The sequence below is a fragment of the Oenanthe melanoleuca genome, chromosome 8, assembly GCF_029582105.1.
Source record: "Oenanthe melanoleuca isolate GR-GAL-2019-014 chromosome 8, OMel1.0, whole genome shotgun sequence".
Lineage (NCBI taxonomy): Eukaryota > Metazoa > Chordata > Aves > Passeriformes > Muscicapidae > Oenanthe > Oenanthe melanoleuca.
The window spans coordinates 23,407,153-23,428,265 of record NC_079342.1 but is presented as its reverse complement, the minus strand read 5'-3'; the positions used below and the strand labels follow the sequence as shown (position 1 = coordinate 23,428,265).

General features: G+C 41.3%; 2 protein-coding genes across 7 annotated transcripts in view; one reads left to right on the top strand and one right to left on the bottom strand.

The window, feature by feature from the left end:
- Positions 1–4,387: 4,387 nt before the first annotated feature.
- On the bottom strand, positions 4,388–20,392 carry ODR4 (odr-4 GPCR localization factor homolog). Of its 2 annotated transcripts, none has more exons than XM_056497814.1 (14): positions 20,224–20,392; positions 19,067–19,200; positions 18,837–18,968; positions 18,354–18,449; positions 17,352–17,458; positions 16,378–16,414; positions 16,114–16,254; positions 15,456–15,551; positions 14,911–14,976; positions 13,477–13,605; positions 12,726–12,816; positions 11,557–11,742; positions 6,454–6,546; positions 4,388–5,602 (listed from the first exon to the last, which is right to left on the bottom strand). In XM_056497814.1, exons 2-14 carry the CDS (start codon positions 19,163–19,165, stop codon positions 5,535–5,537), a joined length of 1,341 nt encoding a protein of 446 aa, XP_056353789.1. In that variant the 5' UTR covers positions 19,166–19,200; positions 20,224–20,392; the 3' UTR covers positions 4,388–5,534. The 2 variants fall into 2 exon arrangements, with proteins under 2 accessions (XP_056353789.1, XP_056353790.1); XM_056497815.1 differs by having other exon boundaries at positions 20,296–20,338.
- A 233-nt stretch (positions 20,393–20,625) lies between these two features.
- Positions 20,626–21,113, top strand: part of TPR (translocated promoter region, nuclear basket protein) — a 32,890-nt gene continuing 32,402 nt past the window's right edge. For 4 of the 5 annotated variants that reach the window (XM_056497409.1, XM_056497406.1, XM_056497408.1 and 1 more), the window contains exon 1: positions 20,640–20,803. In XM_056497409.1, the coding sequence (XP_056353384.1) occupies positions 20,653–20,803 (151 nt within the window). In that variant the 5' untranslated portion in view covers positions 20,640–20,652. Of the gene's footprint in view, positions 20,804–21,113 lie in introns of all 5 variants that reach the window. The other variant, XM_056497405.1, reaches the window with a different exon arrangement.

Here is a 21,113-nt window from a genome sequence, read left to right as displayed (position 1 = left end):
TTAAGAGTCAGAGTTCTCACTGCCTCCCCTTCCTCTTCATTCAGCTGTAAATGAATGTCAGTATCACCCATCCCACTTAGAGAAGGCTCTCTTTGCTGACTTACTTCCAACAAATGAAGATATAAAAGTTGTTTAACTCTTAGCATGTGAATTCGACTTACCACACATACAGCTGGCAGTCTTGTACATATTTCTATGCCAGCCACAAGTAATAGGAAGAACAGCAGTGATATTTAAGAAATATAGGAAAAACAAATTAAAAATTGAGGGCCATGCCTGTCTCCACAAAGCACCAGTCCTCCATCTCAGTGGGGATAGGACTGGTCCATCCCTCTGTGTACACAAAAAGCATTTCCATGCTCTGGAGTTACAGCAAGTCCTGGCTCCTGATTCACTTCTACCACCTTTGGCAAGAACAAGCAATTTTAACGGCAGACAAACAGCCCAAAGTCCTTGCATTCCTAAATGGCTCAAGTATCTAGCTCATTATTTTATTCCACATTTAACACATGATACTGATGCAAAGAGAGAAGTTAGATTGGTGCTTCTATAAGTTTTTCATCCAAAGAGCTGACACAGACAAGGCATCAGCTGATTTCAGTTCATCAGTGCTCCCTATGCTGAGCAATAGCATTTAAAATGCCTGTGAGTTTCTAAAAAAGTATGTTGTGCTTATGTAATAACTCTGAATAAAGCTTATCAGTTCTCAAAACCTGCCATTGGAAGTGTGAAATATGTTGGTAATACATAACCTTACCCTTACAAACATGTGAAATATTAAGTACTCACTAGATATTTACTAAACTCAAAGTTCTAAGTTTTGTTAAAGGGAAGCTGCTGAGAACTACAGTTTAGCACTCCAACTGAGAGGAAGACATGGGGTAAACTCACTATAAACATTCCTCTCTAATAGAAAATATTAGAAGCACTTCAGTGACTTCTGCACACTGACAAAGCTAAAGGCTGGATTTGACTGGGGATGGAAGTATGTGTATCTTACTAAAAATCTTAACAGCACAGATTATCTGATAATATTTGAGATTATCGGAATGTTAAAGACCTATTTTTCTTTTTTTTTTTTTTTTTTTTGTTTTGTTTTGTTCTTTTTTAGAAACTATCAAAATGCTAAGAATTGCTACTTTTAATGTTGTTTTGCTATGGATGACTATTCTAACAGAGGTCCAGAAACCTCATGTCATGTACACTTAGTACAAATGAAGTTCCTTAACCTCTCGTACAATCTTCTCTAACCTGTAAAACAATACATGACTTCATTACACCAAGAATTCAAGTAGTATGTTCCCAAAATGTCATGATTTCCATGTTGTAAATTGCTGAGTGTGAGATTGTCCCAAGTCTTTCTGATGGAACTCCAGGTAGAATAAAGCTTTTCCCTTGGAGCAGTCCTCTCTCCCCTTACTGAAGCATGAAGTTGACCCCTCAGGTAGTCACTGTCATCCTAACATTTTATTTGTCTCTTCAGAATATTTTGCAGATCTACCATTTGCAGATACACCCAACAGCATGAAATTCCAATGATCTTATAGGAGTTTAGGTAGAAAATACTTAATTATCTTTTGTCCATCACAAAAGTAACCAGTTACCTGAGTAGCAAGACAGTATTTATCTTGAATTTTAATAACGTGTTTTGAAGAAGAGACATGAAAAACTTTTATCCTCTACACACCAAAAAAATCTCTGTGTAAGTTGCAAAAAATTAATTTCTGTGAGAATTTTTCCTCTTTATCCAATTTGGTTTAAAAGCTATTGGCTGTACATCAGCAGCCTCATCACTTAAATTTCATTTTTTTGAGAACAAGGCTGAAAGCACAAAACCCCAACAATAACACCATAGAAGCTGCACCTGCAGCTACTCTAAGGAATAAGATGAAACTCCAATTTAAGAGAGAGATTAAACGTGCTTAAGCAGGATTTTCAACCTGTAATTTAAAAAACGAAAATCAAAGAACAAACACATGTGGCACCAAGCCTCAACAGAAGCTCATGACTAATGAAGTTGCAAATAAAATTCTGATCACAGCAGTTATCAGTTTCTACAGGGAAAAAACCCAACCTTAAAAACAAAAAGCAAGATTTGACTCAAACATTTATGACTGTCTGAAGGTTTTTGAGCAGCAAAGGGTAAATGCTTCAATAAGCACATGGGAACAGCCTTCCTGCTACCTTGGGCTATGGTTACTCTTCTTTTTGATTCAAAGTCACAGAGACCCCCAGTCCCCAAATATTCTGATGGAGCAGAGGAAGGAGCAAACTATCACTGGTGTCACAGCTGCTCAGACTGAGAGCAAAGCCTCTGGTAGATGCCAGTGTCCTGCTGTCAGCTGGGACAGTTATTTTTCCTCCCAGCAGCCTGGACAGGGCTGTGTTTTGGATTCAGTACAGAATCATTTTGATAACACACTGATGTTGCTATTGCTGAGCAGAACTTACCCCAAGTCAAGGACTCTGAAGTGTCCCAGCAAGGAGCTGCACCAGAGGCTGGGATGGAGCATGGCCAGGACAGCAGATCCCCTGGCCAGAGGGATATTCCACACCAGGGGATGTCACACCCACTGTGTGAACAGGGCAGATGGCCAGGAGGGGCTGAAGGCTGCTGGGGCACAGGCTGGGCATCAGTGGGTGGGTGGGGAGGGACTGCACTGGGATCACTCATCTGTCTGGCTTGTACTCCCCTCTCTCTTTTTGTTATCTCCTTTTTCATTATTATTACTATTACTACTACTACTATTATATTGTATTTTATTTCAATTATTAAACTGTTCTTATTGCAACCCAAGAGTTTTATCTTTGTTCCAACCCTTCTGCCCCTTGCCCCAGAGATGTGAACAAACCCTGTGTGGTTCTTAGTTGCCAGCTGAGGTCAAACCATTACAACCTGTCACAACTTACCACAGCAAGTGCTGCCCTCAGATATGAGGAATTATAAACCTTGCTGACCAAGACCAATGAGGCTTTTAAAACTACATTTTAAAACCTCATGGCACAGAAAATAATGATTCTGTAAAACTATTTCATATCATAAATTTTTGAACTTAAAGAACCTGATTTTCAAATGTGGAAGTCCAAACCATTCCTCTGAACACTTACATATTAAAATAAATACATATCTACAATCATGGACATGAGCTAACAAAGCTCAGTATCAGTCACAGTGAAGTTTTCTCAAACTGAAGGCTTCAGAGTATTATACAAGTAGGAAAAGAATAAACCTACACTGAAACCTGAGCTAGAGTTATGCAGTAGTCAGGAAATAGATTTTTAAAGGGCTGTTTTCCTTTTCTCTTATACACACATTTTAATTTATCCTAAAGCCCTCATTTTCTTATGCTAACAGTGGTACAAAATGGTACAAGAAAGGATGGTTCAATGAAATCCCCTCTTGGTTAGTCCTGTAACTCTCAGACAAGTGAGAACCTGCTTTCTTCTCCATCCACTATATTTCCTCATGGCAGGATGACTGGAAGGCTCAATCTGTAGGTACAAGTCAAATTACTCATTTTTTCTTTGACAGGGTTGATTAATTTTTTATTGCACAGATGCTACTTCAACTCTCTCCTATATTATACATGAAATCTCCACCAGAGCAACTTCCTTCTTTGCCTTCTTCCAAACCCAAACTGGAAAATTAGATCCCTGATACCTAGTTAGTTCTAAATGGAAAGGATTAATTTAACCATTACCACAAAAAAAGGATCATTTACTATACACTGAAAAAATTTGCAGAGGAAGAAAAAAGAGGAAATTCTTTGCAAGGGGATCCCTTGAAAAATACATCCCAACAAGCTGTATTTTTGACACCACATGTACTAAACAAGAACAACTATAGGAAGAGTGTTTCAGGATAGTTTTTTCTCTGGTGTCAGAGATGCTGTACTTCACTTCTGTGGCTGAGTTTTGTGTTACAGGCAACAAAAAAAATAATCATTTCATGTTTTACCTCCAAAAGCACACCCTATTCTCAAAAAAAGAGAGCCAAAAGACAGTGCCTTTCTATTAATTACATCCCTGTTCCTCCTTCTAACAGAGACTGTAGCAGAGCAATTTTTAAACCAACTATATTCTGAATGTTACAAAATTACTCCCATTTTCTGGATAACCCCCAGCTTCCCCTGGTTGTCATCCTACCTCCTGACTCCTTCCTATTGATTCCACTCACTGGCACAGAATAAAAAGCAATTATAAAACCCACAGCAGCTGAACCCAGTGCCTGCATTACAACACTCACCACCTTCCTCCAGGAGGCCCCACCTGAGAAATGCTGAGCATGGAAGATCAACACTGTCTTTCAAAATATACTTAAAATACTAAAAGCAGCTCTTTTTTTCCAAACATGTAAAAACAGAATACACAGGTGAAGCAACAGTAGTCAAGACATCTTTCTCAGAGTTGCCTTTAATAAAGGTATTTCATACATACTTGATTATGCTTTAGAATCAAAGGGTTTATTTTTTTCCTTTGTGTTCCGTTGCCTTCAAACAAAAAAGGAATTTGCATTGGTATTAAAATACTTCTAATTTTTTTCTGTTGCATTTCAGGTCCAAGTAAGCATCACATTTCATATACAAATTATCTTTTTAGCATTACCAAAATTCATTCCCTCCTTTCTCATGTCAAGTAAACATGTAACTGGCCAACATCCCCAGGAGAATCTCTCATAATGGAAAGCTCTCTGTTTATAATCTAAAAATCCTTATTAGCAATAATTTTAATAACTTACCTGTATCTACGATACCCCACAAGGCCTGCCTAGGTGTAGCTGTTGCTGAAATAGTTAAAATTCCAAGATAACAATGATTGCATTGCAGCTGGATAAAGAAATCCTCATCAGGAGGCACTGAGTTAAAGGCTGCAGCATACACACAGCTCAGCAGTGCCATGCATTTCATTGATTTTTGAGTTCTCCAGTCTTGATCCAAGCTATTTACAGGCTGCCTTGGTCTAGTCTTGAAACTTTTAGAAACTCTTTGTATGCATTTAATGCTAGTTAGCCAGTATTATCTAAAACAATGCATATGGTGAAATGCTGGCTTCACTAAAACTTATTTTCCCCCAATTAACTGTAACAAAATAAGATTTCTCTTAGCAAAGGAACCCTTAAGCAGGAATTGCCATACCAGGTCATTATGCAGGTTTTACCAATACCCTGAGAAACACCAGGAGTAGCATTTTGCATTAAAGGAGCCAGGAGGAAGAAAATTAAGGAACTATATTTGTTTAAGGGATCTCCCCAGAAAATATCAATGTCATTCAGTTATACAGAGCAACAGGGTTAGTTTCTTGTAAACCTGCTTCACCCTCTACTTGATTCTCTAAGTGCATAATTCTACTTGATCTAGGAAGTATATGATGGAACAAGGTAACTGAACCTACCATTACAGTTCACACTGAACATCTACCTGGTGAGATTTAGGCAACAATTCTTAATTACTAATATATTAACCACAGCTAGTTCCATCTTGTGAATGGCCAACACTTCCCAGGAGCTGTGGAGGCTGGAATTTAATCACTGCATATCAATCACTGAAGTAGTTGAAGGAGAAAATCGATGCCAGGACTGCAACAGCAGCTGCCACGACCAGCCCTAAATCCAGAGAGAACAGGCAGTGAGGGAACAGCAGCACAACCAGCCCTAAATCCAGAGGGAACAGGCAGTGAGGGAACAGCAGCACAATCAGCCCTAAATGCAGAGAGAACAGGCAGTGAGGGAAGGGCAGCACAATCAGCCCTAAATGCAGAGGGAACAGCAGTGAGGGAACAGCAGCACAACCAGCCCTAAATCCAGAGGGAACAGGCAGTGAGGGAACAGCACCACAACCAGCCCTAAATCCAGAGGGAACAGGCAGTGAGGGAACAGCAGCACAACCAGCCCTAAATCCAGAGGGAACAGGCAGTGAGGGAACAGCAGCACAACCAGCCCTAAATCCAGAGGGAACAGGCAGTGAGGGAAGGGCAGCACAAACAGCAGCAGCAGCAGCAGGCAGGGAGGGGAGGGTGGGTCAGAGGGAATGAGCACAAGGAGAAACAAAAAACTACTTTTATCAGTATTCTCATTATTGATGCAGCTGAGGAGACACAGAAAACCCCAAAACATCTCAGTGATGATGTAAGGGAAAACATTTTTACATTCAAAGCAAACATATTTACTGCTCCTATTTAATCGTCCAGTCACTGCATTCTAATAGAAACCAGAAGTAACTGCTTTGTTTTGATACAAGCAAACCCAGAGCAAAGAGGGCTGTACTAAGTGCAGACAGATCACTGAAAGCTGGATCAGGCAGCAACATGGAGAAGCTGCAATGGAAAGGAGAGTTCTGTAGCTGGTGTTCCCTGAATTCCTGAGCTGAGAATTAGGATGCTGTGGGAGCTAACAGTCCTGAAAGGGCCCACTGCAGGTTCTGGAGTGCCATACCAAAAATCTGGAAAGAAACATACCCATATTTTGTTGGAGCTTCAACAGCAAGTTTGCTTTTGTCAGCTGTGCCTGTTGTGTGTCACTTGGGCTCTCAGTCACTGGGCAAATATCAACTGCATGGAAATCAAGGGAAGAAGGGAAAAATTAACAATTGTGCTTTACAGTGAATTAATGCAAAAGGACAAGAACTTCACATCAACTTTATAAAGTATATTTATGGTAGAAAAAAAATAGTTAATTGCAGTAGAAGTGTACAACAGCAATAGCACAGTGCTGAACTATGCTGTATGGATGGAAGGGTAAAACTAAAGAGACAAAATACATTTCAGGAGGAGTTCCTCTTCCAAAACTCATTTTCCAAACCCTGCTTCCAGAGCAACATTCCCAACCTTCTTTGCACAGCCTGGGAGAATTTGACTACTCAAGAGAGAACCACTAAAATGTACCATTAAGCACCTTCCAAGATCAAAGGTTCCCTTCAGAGCCATCTGTTCAGGGTACATGCAAATCCCACTGCCATGACAGGATGAGCCCAGCAGCATTTCCCTACCCAACAGACAGAGATGCATTTTTCCAACCACAGAAGTTTCTTTTTGAAGATCCCCTAAAAATACCCTTTCACAGCAGGCATGGAGGACTCATTCATTTTTGGAGTAATTACAAAATCCTTAGTCTGCCCAGCCAGGATGTGAGAGAGCTTGAGTCTATTTCCAGGCAGATGGGACTCAAACCTGTATCTATTTCCTTTGCAAAGATCTCCCTAATCCCCTGGCTATATCCAGCTTGCTGGAGGGGCAGGAAAGAAGGGGATTAATCTCCAGTCCTTCAGCCCAACTTGTTCGAGCCACACAGAGCCAGCATGGAATACACCATCATACACCCCTGAGTGACCAGGCTGCTTGATGGTGGTGGGCCAAAGGCCTTCAATTTGCAGCATTCCCATTTCCAGGAGTTTGCTAAGACTTGCCAAAAGTTTGGACTACAATTCAGTATCTACAACCACAGGCACCTTCTGTACAAGCAAAGGGTAAGACAAAGTGTTTGTCATGGCAGTTAAGAGCTGGAAGTGTCTGGGAAGAACAGGACAGGCAGGCGCAGATAAAAGAACGAGCCTACAAACTGTTCAGGAGACAAAGAAACCCCCAGCAGTACCAGATATCAGGGTTTAGAAGGCCATGGGGCACTGATCTGAGTAAAAACAGATCTCCATTTCCACAGAGGGGCTGTCCACCAGCAATAAATCACAAATTACATGCTTGAGTAATAAGGCACATCCTTTGTGTGATTCATATGCAAATGATTCATGAAGTACTTTCTCTGTCATTAGTTATGGTGGAAATGGATAATCTAGACGTGATTGGAAAGGTTGTTTCTGTTGAGTCATGGGGATAATTGTCTTCAAAATCTCCTTAAGTCAAAACTTGCACAAGACCTGTTACAAAAAAACCCACCCAAACTAGGCTTTTAGAACCTGTCTTAAGGTTTTTCATCCCTAAACCCAGTGCACTGGTACAGGATGTACTGCAGCAGAAAAATCACGAACTGTCTGATATGAAACTCAGCAGGACAATGAGATACACAGATATACAGACATTGCTTGGAGATCTCTCTGCAAGCAGCACATACATGTAAAATCAAGATAACAATATTTCAGTGCAAAGTGTGTTTTTTGAAGAGAAATTATCAAATAATTAAATATCCCTGAATCCCACTGGTCCTCAATGAGGCCATGGCTAGATCATTATTTTCTTTGTGCCAAGAAAAACACTCCCTCAGCTGCCTAAAATTTAAGCAGAAGTCTTCAGCAAGGGTAGAGGAATTATTAATTGTTGCAATATAGGTTTTTCAGTAAGTATCTTAACTAGCACAGAGTTTTAAATTCTGTAAAACATCCCATTTTGGGATAATCTAACAGCAATTTTTTGGCCACCTCTGAAGTCTAGCTCCAGCAGGTTCCTTTCTGCTGTATATCTGATGAACAGGTAGGATGGCCTGTGCCCTCTAACTTGAGGTGTGTGCCTCCCTGTGCTGAAGGGACCTTTGGAAGCTGCACATCACAGCAGCTGTACATTCCTCACCTGTTCAGAGAGGAAAAAATAAAAAGACAAAGGGAAAAAGAAAAAATAATCATCCTTGAGCTATTTAGTTACCATAGGCTTTTATGCTGTCACATTCTGGAAGATTTGCATGTGGAGCAGCAAAATCACACAAAAGAGTTTTCATAGCAGATGCTTTCTAGTACCAATTAGATAAATCCTTAATTCTTCAGTCTCCTAACCAAGATGGGGAAGCGATTACCACTGCTGAAGTCTTATTTCTGTCTATCTACTCAGGGTATTTAACAGCCCACCCCCTGCACCAAGGAGAAGCAGGGATATAGTAAAGCCAATCAGAGAGCTTTCAGTGGCCTGTATTAGAGCACTAAATACCTTGAAATTACAGTGTTAGAGCTATTTAAGGCTTTCATTTATAAATAGCTCGGGGTTTACTTTCTGTTTTCCACAGAGCAATTTTAAAGCATGACCCAGTGGTGTCCCCACTGGAAAATTGTACAAGGAGTCAAGAGACTAAAACTGCAGGAGACAGCAGGAGAGTTCAGTTCAGTAAACACATAAAACTGACCTCAAAAATCCATGTTTTGACTAAAAGCTGCTTAAAAAATAAATCTTTTGCCTATACTGATTAGATCCTCTTCTTCTAAAGTGCATATTTTAAAGAGCAACAAAACCCCAAATTATTTCAAACCCCTGCTTGTGTTCTTGAATTTTAGAGAATTCTTTTTATCAGCAAAAAATCATTTTTATCAGTTTCCCAAGAATCTCAGTATGAACAACATTTCCAGTTAATTTGAGGTAGGTGCCTCAGACCACAGGAACTGTGACACAAACAGAAAGGCAGATGACAAAATTCCCTACAAACTAATTACTGAATATTGACTATTATTAACAAAGTTAGAGCTAAGCTTCAAGAAATAACACATGCTTCCCAAGTCAAAATAATGCACTGGAAAAGCCTTTGCACAAGAGAAACCACAAACTCTCATTATAACACAAAAACATGTTTGCAGCAATACTTAGACATTTCATACCAAAGCAACAATTAGAAATCCAATCTCATAATTAATGGGGGTTTGTTTTTAGAATGCAGAACACTTTGTATGCATTTAACAGGACTATTTCTAAAATTACCTTCCTGGTGTGATAAAAGTGTATAAATAACTTGTGTTTTTAATAAACCAGAAGTGACTGATGCCTCAACATTAATTACCAGAATGAACAGTGCTGTGCTAACAGCATTAGTGATATCACTGCTATTAACAGAGCCCATTCCATGGACAAACTCCATGATGGTCACCAGGACAAGGCCAGGCTTTCCCAAAACCCCCTATGTTTTTTCCTCTCCTCTTCTATGCACTTATTTTAATTTGTGGGTTTGGGGGGTTTTTAAAAGAAAATACACATCTACTTTAATTTGCTTTTCTTTAAAAAAAATGGAATATAAATCCCCCCCAGTTAAGTCTAGCAGCAGACTAGGAGAACACCCAGGCTCCTTTTGTAGCCATCACTTCACACCCATTGTTGGCTTTAATCTTTGGGATGCCCTGCTGTGAATAGAAAGGTGTTTCCTTCCTACCTGCAGCTCACACAGCCTTACATAAGCAATAAAGCTGAACTGAATCATCACCTCTCTCCTCCCACACCTCTCTCCACTGCTACAACAATACTCATTTACTTTTCTAAGCTACACTGATGCCTTAAAGCTCAGTAGTAATTAGTTTTAAAAGTATTAAAGTTACTCTAATAATGCCAGAGAGATTTTTATTGGCTTTCCTGTTTTCCTTGAGGTTCCTGTATGCCTCTTACTCCTCAAAAGAATGAGTCAGTTCACAGCTAACAGGTCTAATTAAAGCCTGGGGGGAGCTGATTCATTTAGAAAGACAAGAATTTATGGTTAGCTCTGAAATTAGGAAACTCAGAACTCCCTCCAAGTTAACATGTAAGTCAAGGAGAATATCAATACTCTCAGTTCACCCTGCACAGCAAGTCATGGTTATATTGCTCAGCTTTTGTCCCTAAATACCAACATAAAAAAGTGTTCATAGTTCTTATGTGAGAATTAAAGTTGAATTTTTTATTTATTTAAATTATAAAACTGGAACCTGCACCTCATATACATGTTAATGGGGGGAAAAAAAGGGAGTAAAATTTCTTCCATAAGGCCACAGGAAATGTTTTAGGTACATTTCAATGCCATACTTGAATTCTACATTGAAATCGACATTGCAAGGGAAAGAAACCCAACAGGGAATGAAACAGACCAGAAATATTCAGAACGAGGAATCCAGTAACTGGATTATGGCAAAATATCTGTATTAAAGGGAATATAGCAGTCTCATAATCAGACCATAAACTTGTAAGACATTCAATAGAAAATGAAAAGTGCTCTCAATTTTGTTTTCATTCTGGGTGAACCAAAAATCTTCAGGTTTGGGTACTGCATTTGGTACACAAATTAAAACACTCAGAATAAAGGTATTTGGTGTTTTTAAAAAAATCAGATTTAGCATGAAAACTTCTTGAAAGACAGATTAGACTATATGAATGTTTTGCTAGAAGAATTTTTAAAGTGTTTTTAATTCTGTAATAAAAAAACAGTAGATTTGACTAAACCATACAACTTATTCTAACTTGTCTTAAAATTACTTAGCAGTAAAAAGATGAATTACTGAAAGTGTAAATATATATATTCATGTAAAAAATAAAGCTTCACAGGATGTTTTTAAGAGTTTATTTGTCAATAAAGGATCCCCTCTAATTCATGAGCAGAGTGGCACATACAAACCTTGGTTACCCATCTCTTCATGTTTCCACAGCAGCTCATGGGCTGCAGCCATGGCTGCACTGAAAAACCAAAATATTTGAGAGGAGAAACAGAAGTATGTTCCAAGAAACACAAACTGTAAGAAACTAGACCATTTTCCACAATATATTTAAGCTGTAATTAATTGTTATAAATCCTAGGAGTTGCATATGAAGTATGTTGACTTTAGGCACATCCATATCTGGATAAAACTGGTTTATACCAGCCCCTTACCCAGCCAGCCCTGGTTCTCAGATATTTACCTGTGCTAATGTCCTCAGCTATGTGCATATCTTCAGCTTGGACAGGCTGATCCAACATCTCCACAAAACGTTCCTGGATTTCTCCAGCAGCCTCATCACCAAACTTATAATCACAGAGCATCACAATGGATCCAGCAACTGGGACGAACAGTCTCTGAGGCAGGACATGATATTCCCTCCCAAAATCTAAAAGGAAAGAGGGAGACATACCATCCCAATAAAAGCCTTGACAGTTATGATAAGATTCCTCCATAATCTCTGAGCATAAGATAAAGTCATTGCAAAAGAAGGAAGACTTCAAGGTCTCTGTGTAGAAACCCTGTTCTCAGATATGCCTGGCTTAGTTGGCTGCTATTATATGGATTTATGTCCTTACATTACTAGTCTCTCCAGAAATACCCACAGCAGCTCCAAAACAGACCATAAACTCAAAGCAGAGCTTTTCTCCAGTTTGAAATGACTTGCAGAAGGGCTCTGGGAGAGCCTGCAGGTAAGAGCTCCCCGAGGAGCAGGATTCCACCAGCACAAAGGATTGCAGAGGTGTCACACTCAGAGCCACAAAGTTCGGGTGCCACCTAGAGAGTGGACCCAGAACTACGTGCAATGGAAAAGGCTCTCTCTGCCCAAGATACTCCCATTAATTTGTCAATTAACTCTTTTTTGGTTTAAACACAACAAGACAACAACACTGGCCTAAAGGAGTTTAAAGAGTCCCAGCATGAGCTCAGAGATCTGGTCTCTATCTTTTAACACACTTCAATATTAATAGGAACACCATACATGGATTTTAAAAATAAAAATATAAATAAAAATTTAAAGTGTGCAATGTACAGTTGGAACTTCAGAGACAAGAATTCCAACTATAGAAGTTTTAAAAATCACAGAATTTCTAATGAGTCAGGAAGAAGTTGAGATTGTATTTGTAGTCACAGGAACTGAACACAAACATGGTGCAAAAGTTGTGATGCCAAAGGACACAAATTTAACGAAAAAATTTCCAGATTTAACAAATGTCAAGGCTGACAAGCAGCAATTTTACCTTTTACTTTTTATTGTGCTCTAACCATACTGGAACTTCACAATAACAGAATTTTCTACTACCACCAAAATTCACTGCAAATATAAGCTGGTGGGGTTTTTTGTTTGTTTTGGGTTTTGTTATTTCTTACTTTTTTTCTGAGGTCCTTCATTTAAAATCAGATCTTCAAACAGTATTTCACACCGATCACTCAATGTATTTATTATGTCTCTTTTCAAAGCCTGCAAGGACACAGTAAAATCATCAGGAATATCTTTTTATACCTTTTGCAAAGCTTTTAACCAGGAAGAAATAACCAAAGAAGCCCCATACATTAAACCCATGATGAAAGAATAGTTTTCTCCTGGAAAATAAAACTAGTGCGAATTTTCAAACCAATAAATAATAATTTATTAATAAAGAGAAGCTAACATCAAAAGAATTGGTATCAAGAAGGAAAACCACAAAACATAAATGAAAAGCTGAGGAAAGTTTTAGGATTGCTAGGATAAGAACTCACAACCTCTAGATATTTATCAGTAAAAGCTCACAAAAATAATTACAAGGCATTGACTCAGGGAAGAAATAAATTACTGAGCAAGTAAATCTGAACCTTACCTTTACAAATATAATAATATAGTCTGCAACTTTTTAAAAATATAATTCTTCAAAGCCTAATCCCTTTGACAATATAGGCAAAGACTCCTCAGAGCCCAACCTTACCCACAGCACACATATCTTCTAGAAGAGAAACACTAAGCCCACATGGATGGTTTCTAAAATAATCCCACTGTCCAACATTTTGACCCCAGTTTAGACGCCTCTGGCAAAGAAAAAACAGCATGCCAAGTCCCATGTATTTCAGAAGATTGTTTCTGCTGGACTAAGACCCTGCTCAGTACCTGAATGGCTTCTTTAACCTTGGGCTTGTTGCTGTGGATGTAGGCCCTGCACTTCACAGCTCCCCGCAGGTTTATGGAGCCACTGCACACCTGCACAGTCGCCGTGGACCTGGCACCAGTACCCTGGCACTGAGGAACAAACACAGCCACTCTTATCCCAGGAACAGGCACTTGCAGCAGAGTCACTAACACCAGAACCAGCAAACTGATAGCAGGTGTTCACACCTGTTTCCCTTATCATGTATAACTAACTTTATTGCAGTTATTTATTTGATTAGGTAAAACTGAAAATCTCTTTTCTATTATGGAAAATGCTTGTATCTCTCCAGATGTTTCAAACACTTGTGTCTATGGGATTTTAAAACTTTCCAGGCTTGTGGCAAATAATAGTATTGCAATTGACAAATCGTTTTCAGACTTTTTTTAAACAATGAAGTTTTCATGTTTGTCATAATCAGTGTAACCCAGGGTGTGCTGGGAGTCACCCCATCACTCAGTACCAAATTATACACATGGTCACACTGAGAGCTGCATCAAACTGTTGCCTAGAAACACTCTCCCTAATTACCACAACGAGTGTGAGCATGAAACATTCCAGGACAACACCTGGAAACACTGGGATGCAAAACTTCCACACCAACTGCACAAACCACTCCTGCCAAAAAAAAGTTTTCCTCTCCCTGCAGCAATTAAGCGCAATACAATAGACAGTAACAAGAAAAGAAGCTGAGATACTCATGGAGTCTTTAAAATGGCATTGGAAACACTTCTAGTTTTGCTGAGCATAACTTTGAGAATTCAGGAATCACCTGACAAAACATAGAAGGCTATGAAACAATGCCTGGACACATTTGGACTTCAGGACCCAGACAGGGGCATCAAATTCACCATTCTGCACAACTCTGGTATAGGGAGGAAACTCCTGACATAGATACAGGAGTTCCAGATGATGATTCAGCTCACGGGATCTGTATCTTAATCCAGAGCTGGCAGCTGAGCTTCTGACAAAAGCATCCAAGTGAATGTCCAAGCTAGCCAGGGCAAGCTGTAGATTGAAGTGTGGGGGTGACTATGAACTTCAGATGCAGAATCACTTGAAATCAATTTACACAGGTACCTACAGGTATCCTACTACCAAAGGAATTAGTCATAGGACTTCTTCTCCATAATCTGTTTTCAGATTTTCAGTCTTTCAGCTATACTGTGCAATTCATGGACAACATGGTTATCACACCACAAGAATTCCTAACGGCACAAAATATGCAGATCTGTTGACAATCAGCGCCACATTCAATATCCAGGTGGGAAAAAAAAAGTCTTAGGAATAAGTAAGCAAGATTTCTAGACAATGATTCAGAACCTTTTTATTTTATCTTTTGCTCTATTTTATAATTTAAAGGTAAGCTGATACTTTGCAAACTACTAAAAACTTACCAGCTGTGTCAGAACCTTGACATCAGAAAACTGAGTGCTGGGCTGAGTATTTCCTCTGAACTTTTTCTGAGGGGAAAAAAATTCTTGGTGTCATGAAACACGAAAAAAAAGTCCCTGAAGCAGTCTCCTCTCACTATGGCATAGCGTGTTCCCTAGTTTATAGCCTTTGAGAGAGAAAAATAGCACTTAGAAACCAACCACAATAGAACTAGGAAACTAGAAGGAGAGATGAATGCATCAGCCAACGAGGTGACAGATGCAGGTCTTTGAAATGTCATGACCCACATTCACACCTCATTCCTTGCTCTGTAATAGGAACATTTCAGTCACTTCACACATAATTACTGCATTCACACTGCACGAGGAGGGAGAGGCAATCTGCAGGAATGGAGCTGAGAACAGGAGCAGCTCTGTGTATTAGTTACCTGGGACAGCCAATCAGATCAGCAAATGCTGCACAGGAGATGTCTCAGTCAATGGTTTGTCACACAGAGGTTCCAACCATACATCTATTAAAGCTCAACTCCTCCTTGTTTGGTACTCACCTGCCCTTCCAGCAGCTCTGTATCCTCATCTTTAACTTGGCCATTGATCAGAAAAACACTGTCTTCGATCTGTTTTGACCATCGGTTTAACCCATTCTTTAAAGTAAGCGAAAACAAAACAAAACAAAACAAAACAATCACAAGAAAGAGGAAATAATTTCACTGAAGAGATGGACAGTACCATGCTGAAATTTATAGAAGTATGTGTTTTAATAGTTACTCAGAGAGTTTTAAAGACTCTGAAAAACCTTAAATGGACCATGTTCAGAACAAATTAAGAAACAAGCATTGCAAAATACTGAAGTGGCCCCCCAAGGATTTGGGGGTGGTAGAGAGGGTTGCAGCCCATTGAAAGTCAACTCATAGCAAAAGCACTCCATAGCCCTGCATGAATTTAGTGTAACCTGTCACCAGGTGAGGCAGCAGAGATGCTACCTGGCATACTCATGACAACTATTGTGTGAATTTGAACAAAGGAAACTTCTCACTGAGCACAGCAGAAGAGTTAAATTTAAAAGAGGAAAAATTGCTAAATGTTCTCCACTGATAACTCCTACTCCTCTCCTGCACTGTTCAACTCTTTCTCTCTTATTTAATTTTCAGCAGAGAAATGAGTGTGGGTACTGGTGTGTAGGAACTGGTGCAGGCAGTGAGTTACCTTGGTATTCTTCTCCAGGTCGTGGTTGGGGGAAGTAGCAAGAAGTGGAATGTGGATATTCACATTTACTGTGCAGCCCAAAGCTACCCAGGAAGCAGTCAGAGCACTCTGGTATTTCCAGTCTGCTGGTTTAGCTGAACTCTGAGAGCAGAAAAGAAAAGCCGTAAAGCATCTATCCAAAGCACTGTACTAAGGCTTTTTTTGGGTTTTAGCATTATTTGCCATGCATTAAAAGCTGCATGTGACACAGCAGGATGAGCTTACCTTTGGGTCCTGCACATCATAGGTTCTGCAAACTACTCTGTGCTACTTAAAGAAAAAGATCCAGTGAAAAGTAAGGGAACAACTAAGAACAATTCACAATTAACTTAGTCCTCTACTGAACTTCCTTGTCAAGCTAATTTATGCTCTGGAGCAAGTCCTCACCTTTCATCAGTGTAAAAAAGTGGGAAAACATTGGCCCATAATCTCTAACTACCACAGTGATGCTGTGCCATCTCTTACAAACAAATTAAGATCAATATGTATTAACAGGAGAAGCACCAAGGCACCAATTTGTAATTTGTCCTCATCTCCCTCTCCTCTCAGAGAAAAATCCTTGCTTTCTCTCCTCTATTATATCATTACCAGGGGTCCCTGGTTCTCTTTGTTGTTAATGCCATAGTTGTTGTTTGTTTGTCTTGTTACACATACTAGTAAAGAACTGTTTTTCCTTTCCTCATATCTTTGCCTGAGAGCCCCTTAATTTCAAAATTCTAATAATTCAGAGGGAGGGGGTTTGCATTCTGCATTCCAAGGGAGGGTTCTGCCTTCCCTAGCAGACCTCTCTCTTGCAAATCAAGGCACAACAGCTCCTGCATTCTGCTGCAGCTCTAGTATTGATCCCACAGGCCTGCTGTGGGATTCCATGCAAGCACCACTGATAACAGCAATTCAAGATGCCAAACAGTAATTTAGATGGTGTTTTTCAGTTTATGCAAGTCAAGACTGACTGGGAAAGATGTAATTTGATGCCATCACACACACAGACTTCATAAGAAATGACAGAAATTTTGCATGGACAAGAGGGTCAATAGTCTTAACCATGGCTAATCAGAAATCTTAATTATTTCAACTTATACATATCTAGCTAAACTTACACAGCCTCCTCTTCCCTAATTCTTATTTATTCAGCAGTAATTGGATAAAAGAGGTTGGGGTAGAAGCCTCAATCAATAAACCTTGCTCATAAAGGATACTTCTTTGTAGCAGAACAGATTTGAAGTGCTGCTCTGTCTGAGATTTCCTCCTCAGCAGGTTTCCAGAGCCTTCTTTTACTCAAGGACTTTTCCACTGAGAAGATTAGCTAAAGACCAAAAATACATTGCAAAAACATGCACTACAATTCCTGGAAAATAGTCTTGTACTAAAGTTTTAAGTCCAAGCAATATCAAAATTATGCATAAACAGGAAACACAGCTCACATGTCACCAAAATGTCATGTTAAAAGAACATTTTGCAGGGATTCAGAGGCACTTTTCCCCAAAGTGAAGGAGGCTTGTGAACTCTTAATTTAGCTCCCTTATAAACCAAAGCAAGCATACACATTCACATGTCCAACCTTTGAACATGCTTTTGCCCTTACAGACACATTACAGTTTTGTGCCTATCAGCTAGGTTAGGAAAGCTGTGCAAAATAGTTACTAACTATAAAAAACAAATCCCTCTCAATTTTTCATTCAGCAATCACTGATCATCTGGTCACAGCTCACCTTTTAGGCAACTACCACTTTCATTAGGCACAACTGAGATGCAATTACACTGAACTGCCAAAATTGACTCTTGGACCTCAGGCTGCCAAACCTGCTCATGGTTAAAACACTCACCATGATCATGCTAGAAAAATGATAAAATGAACATATATTTTCAGAACAGAAACCAAATATGGCAGTAGATGCCCCAATACTGCAATAAAAATGCATTTTTAGTCTAACAGATAGTTCTGAGTATGTTTTTAATTTAATCCCACATCCCTAAATCAAGTGTGCATGTTCTAGACAAGATGTTTCTCTTAAAGCAATCAGAATTGCAGATCTTTCACTACTGTAAACACCTCTAAATGGATGATTAATTCAGACAAGGAAAGCACAATGCTTGTGAAATAATGCAAGAAAACAACTGTATTTCAGTCAAGTCAAGAACAGAAGATTCCTCACACACAGCTGAAGATGCTGCTGCTCTTCCTGCAGGAACTCACTCACCTTACGCAAAGCATTCTGACCATCTTTTGCCAGCTCTGGAGTTGCAATCATAAACACACCGAGAACCAGCAGCCCTCCAGGGAGCATTCTGGACACCTTGAAAATGAAAATGAACATTTATTAATAGGACTGGCAATCTAGAGACCACATAACTCGAGATATCAAAAACTACTCGTGAAACAAGTCTGCACCAAGAGCAGAAGTGAACTAAGGGAGTCTAGTTTTCACTTACAGGACCCTCTTCATGCAGGAACACATCCTGTAAGTGTTTTCCCTTCAGTAATATCAAGTGTCCTTTCATCAAAAAACCTGAAAACAATAAGGTGTTTCTGGTTTAAAACATCTGTGCCCAGCATGGCTAGAAAGGCTCTGTCACTCTGAGAAAAGGGCTTAAGATGACACAAGTACTGAGATCATTGTGTCCATCTTTTTTCCCCTCATGTTCCAACCACCCGTTTTTCACCTCCCAGGGTGAGTTCTCACCTGACTGGCATGTGTGGTGATCCACTCCTCATCCAGGGATGCCAGCCTGGGAGGGCCCACACTCTCCTCCTGCTGCTGCTCCTTGGGAGGGGTTCGCACAGCCCGAATGACATAGTCCCGTTGTGGGGAACACTTGCCAAAACATCAATAAAAGCAAAGGCACCTTGAGACTGGTGAAGAGGAGTTTCCCCAATCCACAGTAATGAATGGAAGGACAATTCCACACTTACCTGCCCTATCAATAGGCCAGTTACATATGGCTTCACCTTCGTGCTGAGTTCTGTCAGGTACTGCCCAATACCTTCCTCGACAAGGTAAGTTCTACCCATGGCTCCAGATTTAAGTGAGGTGTTGTAGTTCCAACCTACAAAACACACAATGCATAAAGTGAAAGAAGGTACATACACTGCAATGGGTACAGGGGAACAAGTCTCACACAAAGATCCTTTAGAACTGTTTGACTGAAAAATCCCCGCAAGGTCATTGAGTCCAACCATTCCCTCAAAGCCACCACTGACCCATGTCCCCAAATACTACATCCATATGGCTTTTACATTCCTCCACGGATGGGGACTCCACTCCTGCCCTGAGCAGCTTGCCAGGGCTGGACAGCTCCTTCAGTGAAGAAACTTTCCCAATATCCAACATGAATTTCCTGGCACAGCTTGAGTCTGTTCCCTCTTACCTGTCCCTGTCCTTGGGAGCAGAGCCCGACCCCCCTGGCTGCCCCCTCCTGTCAGGGAGTTGTGCAGAGCCAGAAGGTCCCGCCTGAGCCTCCTTTTCTCCAGATTGAGCCCCTCCAGCTCCCTCAGCCTCTCCTGGGGGCCCCAGCCCCTTCCCCAGCTCCATTCCCTTCCCCGGACATTCTCCAGCCCCTTCATGTCTTTCTTCTCATGAGGGGCCCAACACTGAACCCAGGATTTGAATTTTGAAATGCCTTCAAGAAACCATATCTTGCAGCATGATACTTCTGAAGGATGTGCTGCTCCATTCACACAGGGACTTGCCAAATTCCACACGTGTACTTGAACATGCCCTACACCACTTCCATTCCAATTCCCATGCACTGAAAGCACAGCATCTGTGGACATTCCAATGAGCTGCCTTTGCAGATCCCCCTGCCCCAGAACCCAGGACATGGGGGCTGCCACAGACTCCCCTCCCTTCCCTGTAGGGCTGGTCTGAAAACCCCTTCCTGCCTGGAAAGCTCTCTCAAACTGAGTTAAGCATTAAAAAGCTGAAACCCTGAGGAAGCAAAGGGCATCCTGAGCACCATGGAAGGTGCTCACACACCTCAACTCATGCCCCGACAGCTGGGTCCCCATAAGCGGGGCTCAGCACTCACAGATCCCTGGGATCAGCGCCTGCACACCCCCGGGATCAGTACCTCCAGAGCGCCAGGACTCAGACCCCGCACATCGCCGGATCCGCACTCCACACCGCCAGTTTCGGCACCCACCCGCGCCTCAGCTGAGCACTGAGGTGGCTTGTTACGCCATCGGTGAGCGCAGAGGCGCAGAGAGATGACCCACTGCAAAGCCGCGCGGAGCGCGGGAAAAGGGTGCGTGACGGGGTACTCCCGCCATGCTGGGAGTGGCGGAAGCGGCAGCGCTTCCACGGCATCTCCGCACACGGGGCACATTAGAAACACAGACAGCTCTGTATCCGTCATGACGACAAGGCGGTGTGGTCTCCTATCCTGGCTGCAGCATCTGTGGCGATGACGTGGAGCTGCCGCCACACCCATGATGGCGGCCGGAGTGGCCCTGCCGGAAGCGGAAGCGCGGCCGGCGGCGGGCCGTGCTGTGCCGGAGCGATGGCGGCTGTGCTGCAGCAGCTCCTGGAGCGGGCCGAGCTCGCCAAGCTGCCCCGCGCCGTGCAGGGCAAGCTGGAGCGCTTCCTGGGCGACCAGCAGGGCGAGATCGACGGGCTGCGGGCCCGTCATGAGCGCTTCAAGGTGGACAGTGGTGAGTGCGGGCGGCGGGCCCGCGCCCCCGGGCTCAGGGGAGGCAGCGCGGGCACCGCACGGAGCGCGGTGTTTTCCAGAGGCTCTCGGAGCGTGTTCTGGGAGCTGTGAGGGGCCTGCAGTGAAACCTGATCGGTGTTTATCTCTCGCTTTGGCTCCTGGAGTTTTGTTTTGTTTTTTGTTTGATTTGGTTTGTTTGTTTGTTTTTGTTTTTCTTTTGCTAAGGGAAATTCAGGGTTAAAGCTGCATATGAAGTGGGGTTAAAGAACAGCTTTTCGTCAGGTTTTTAGCTACCATCGGTACGCACAGGT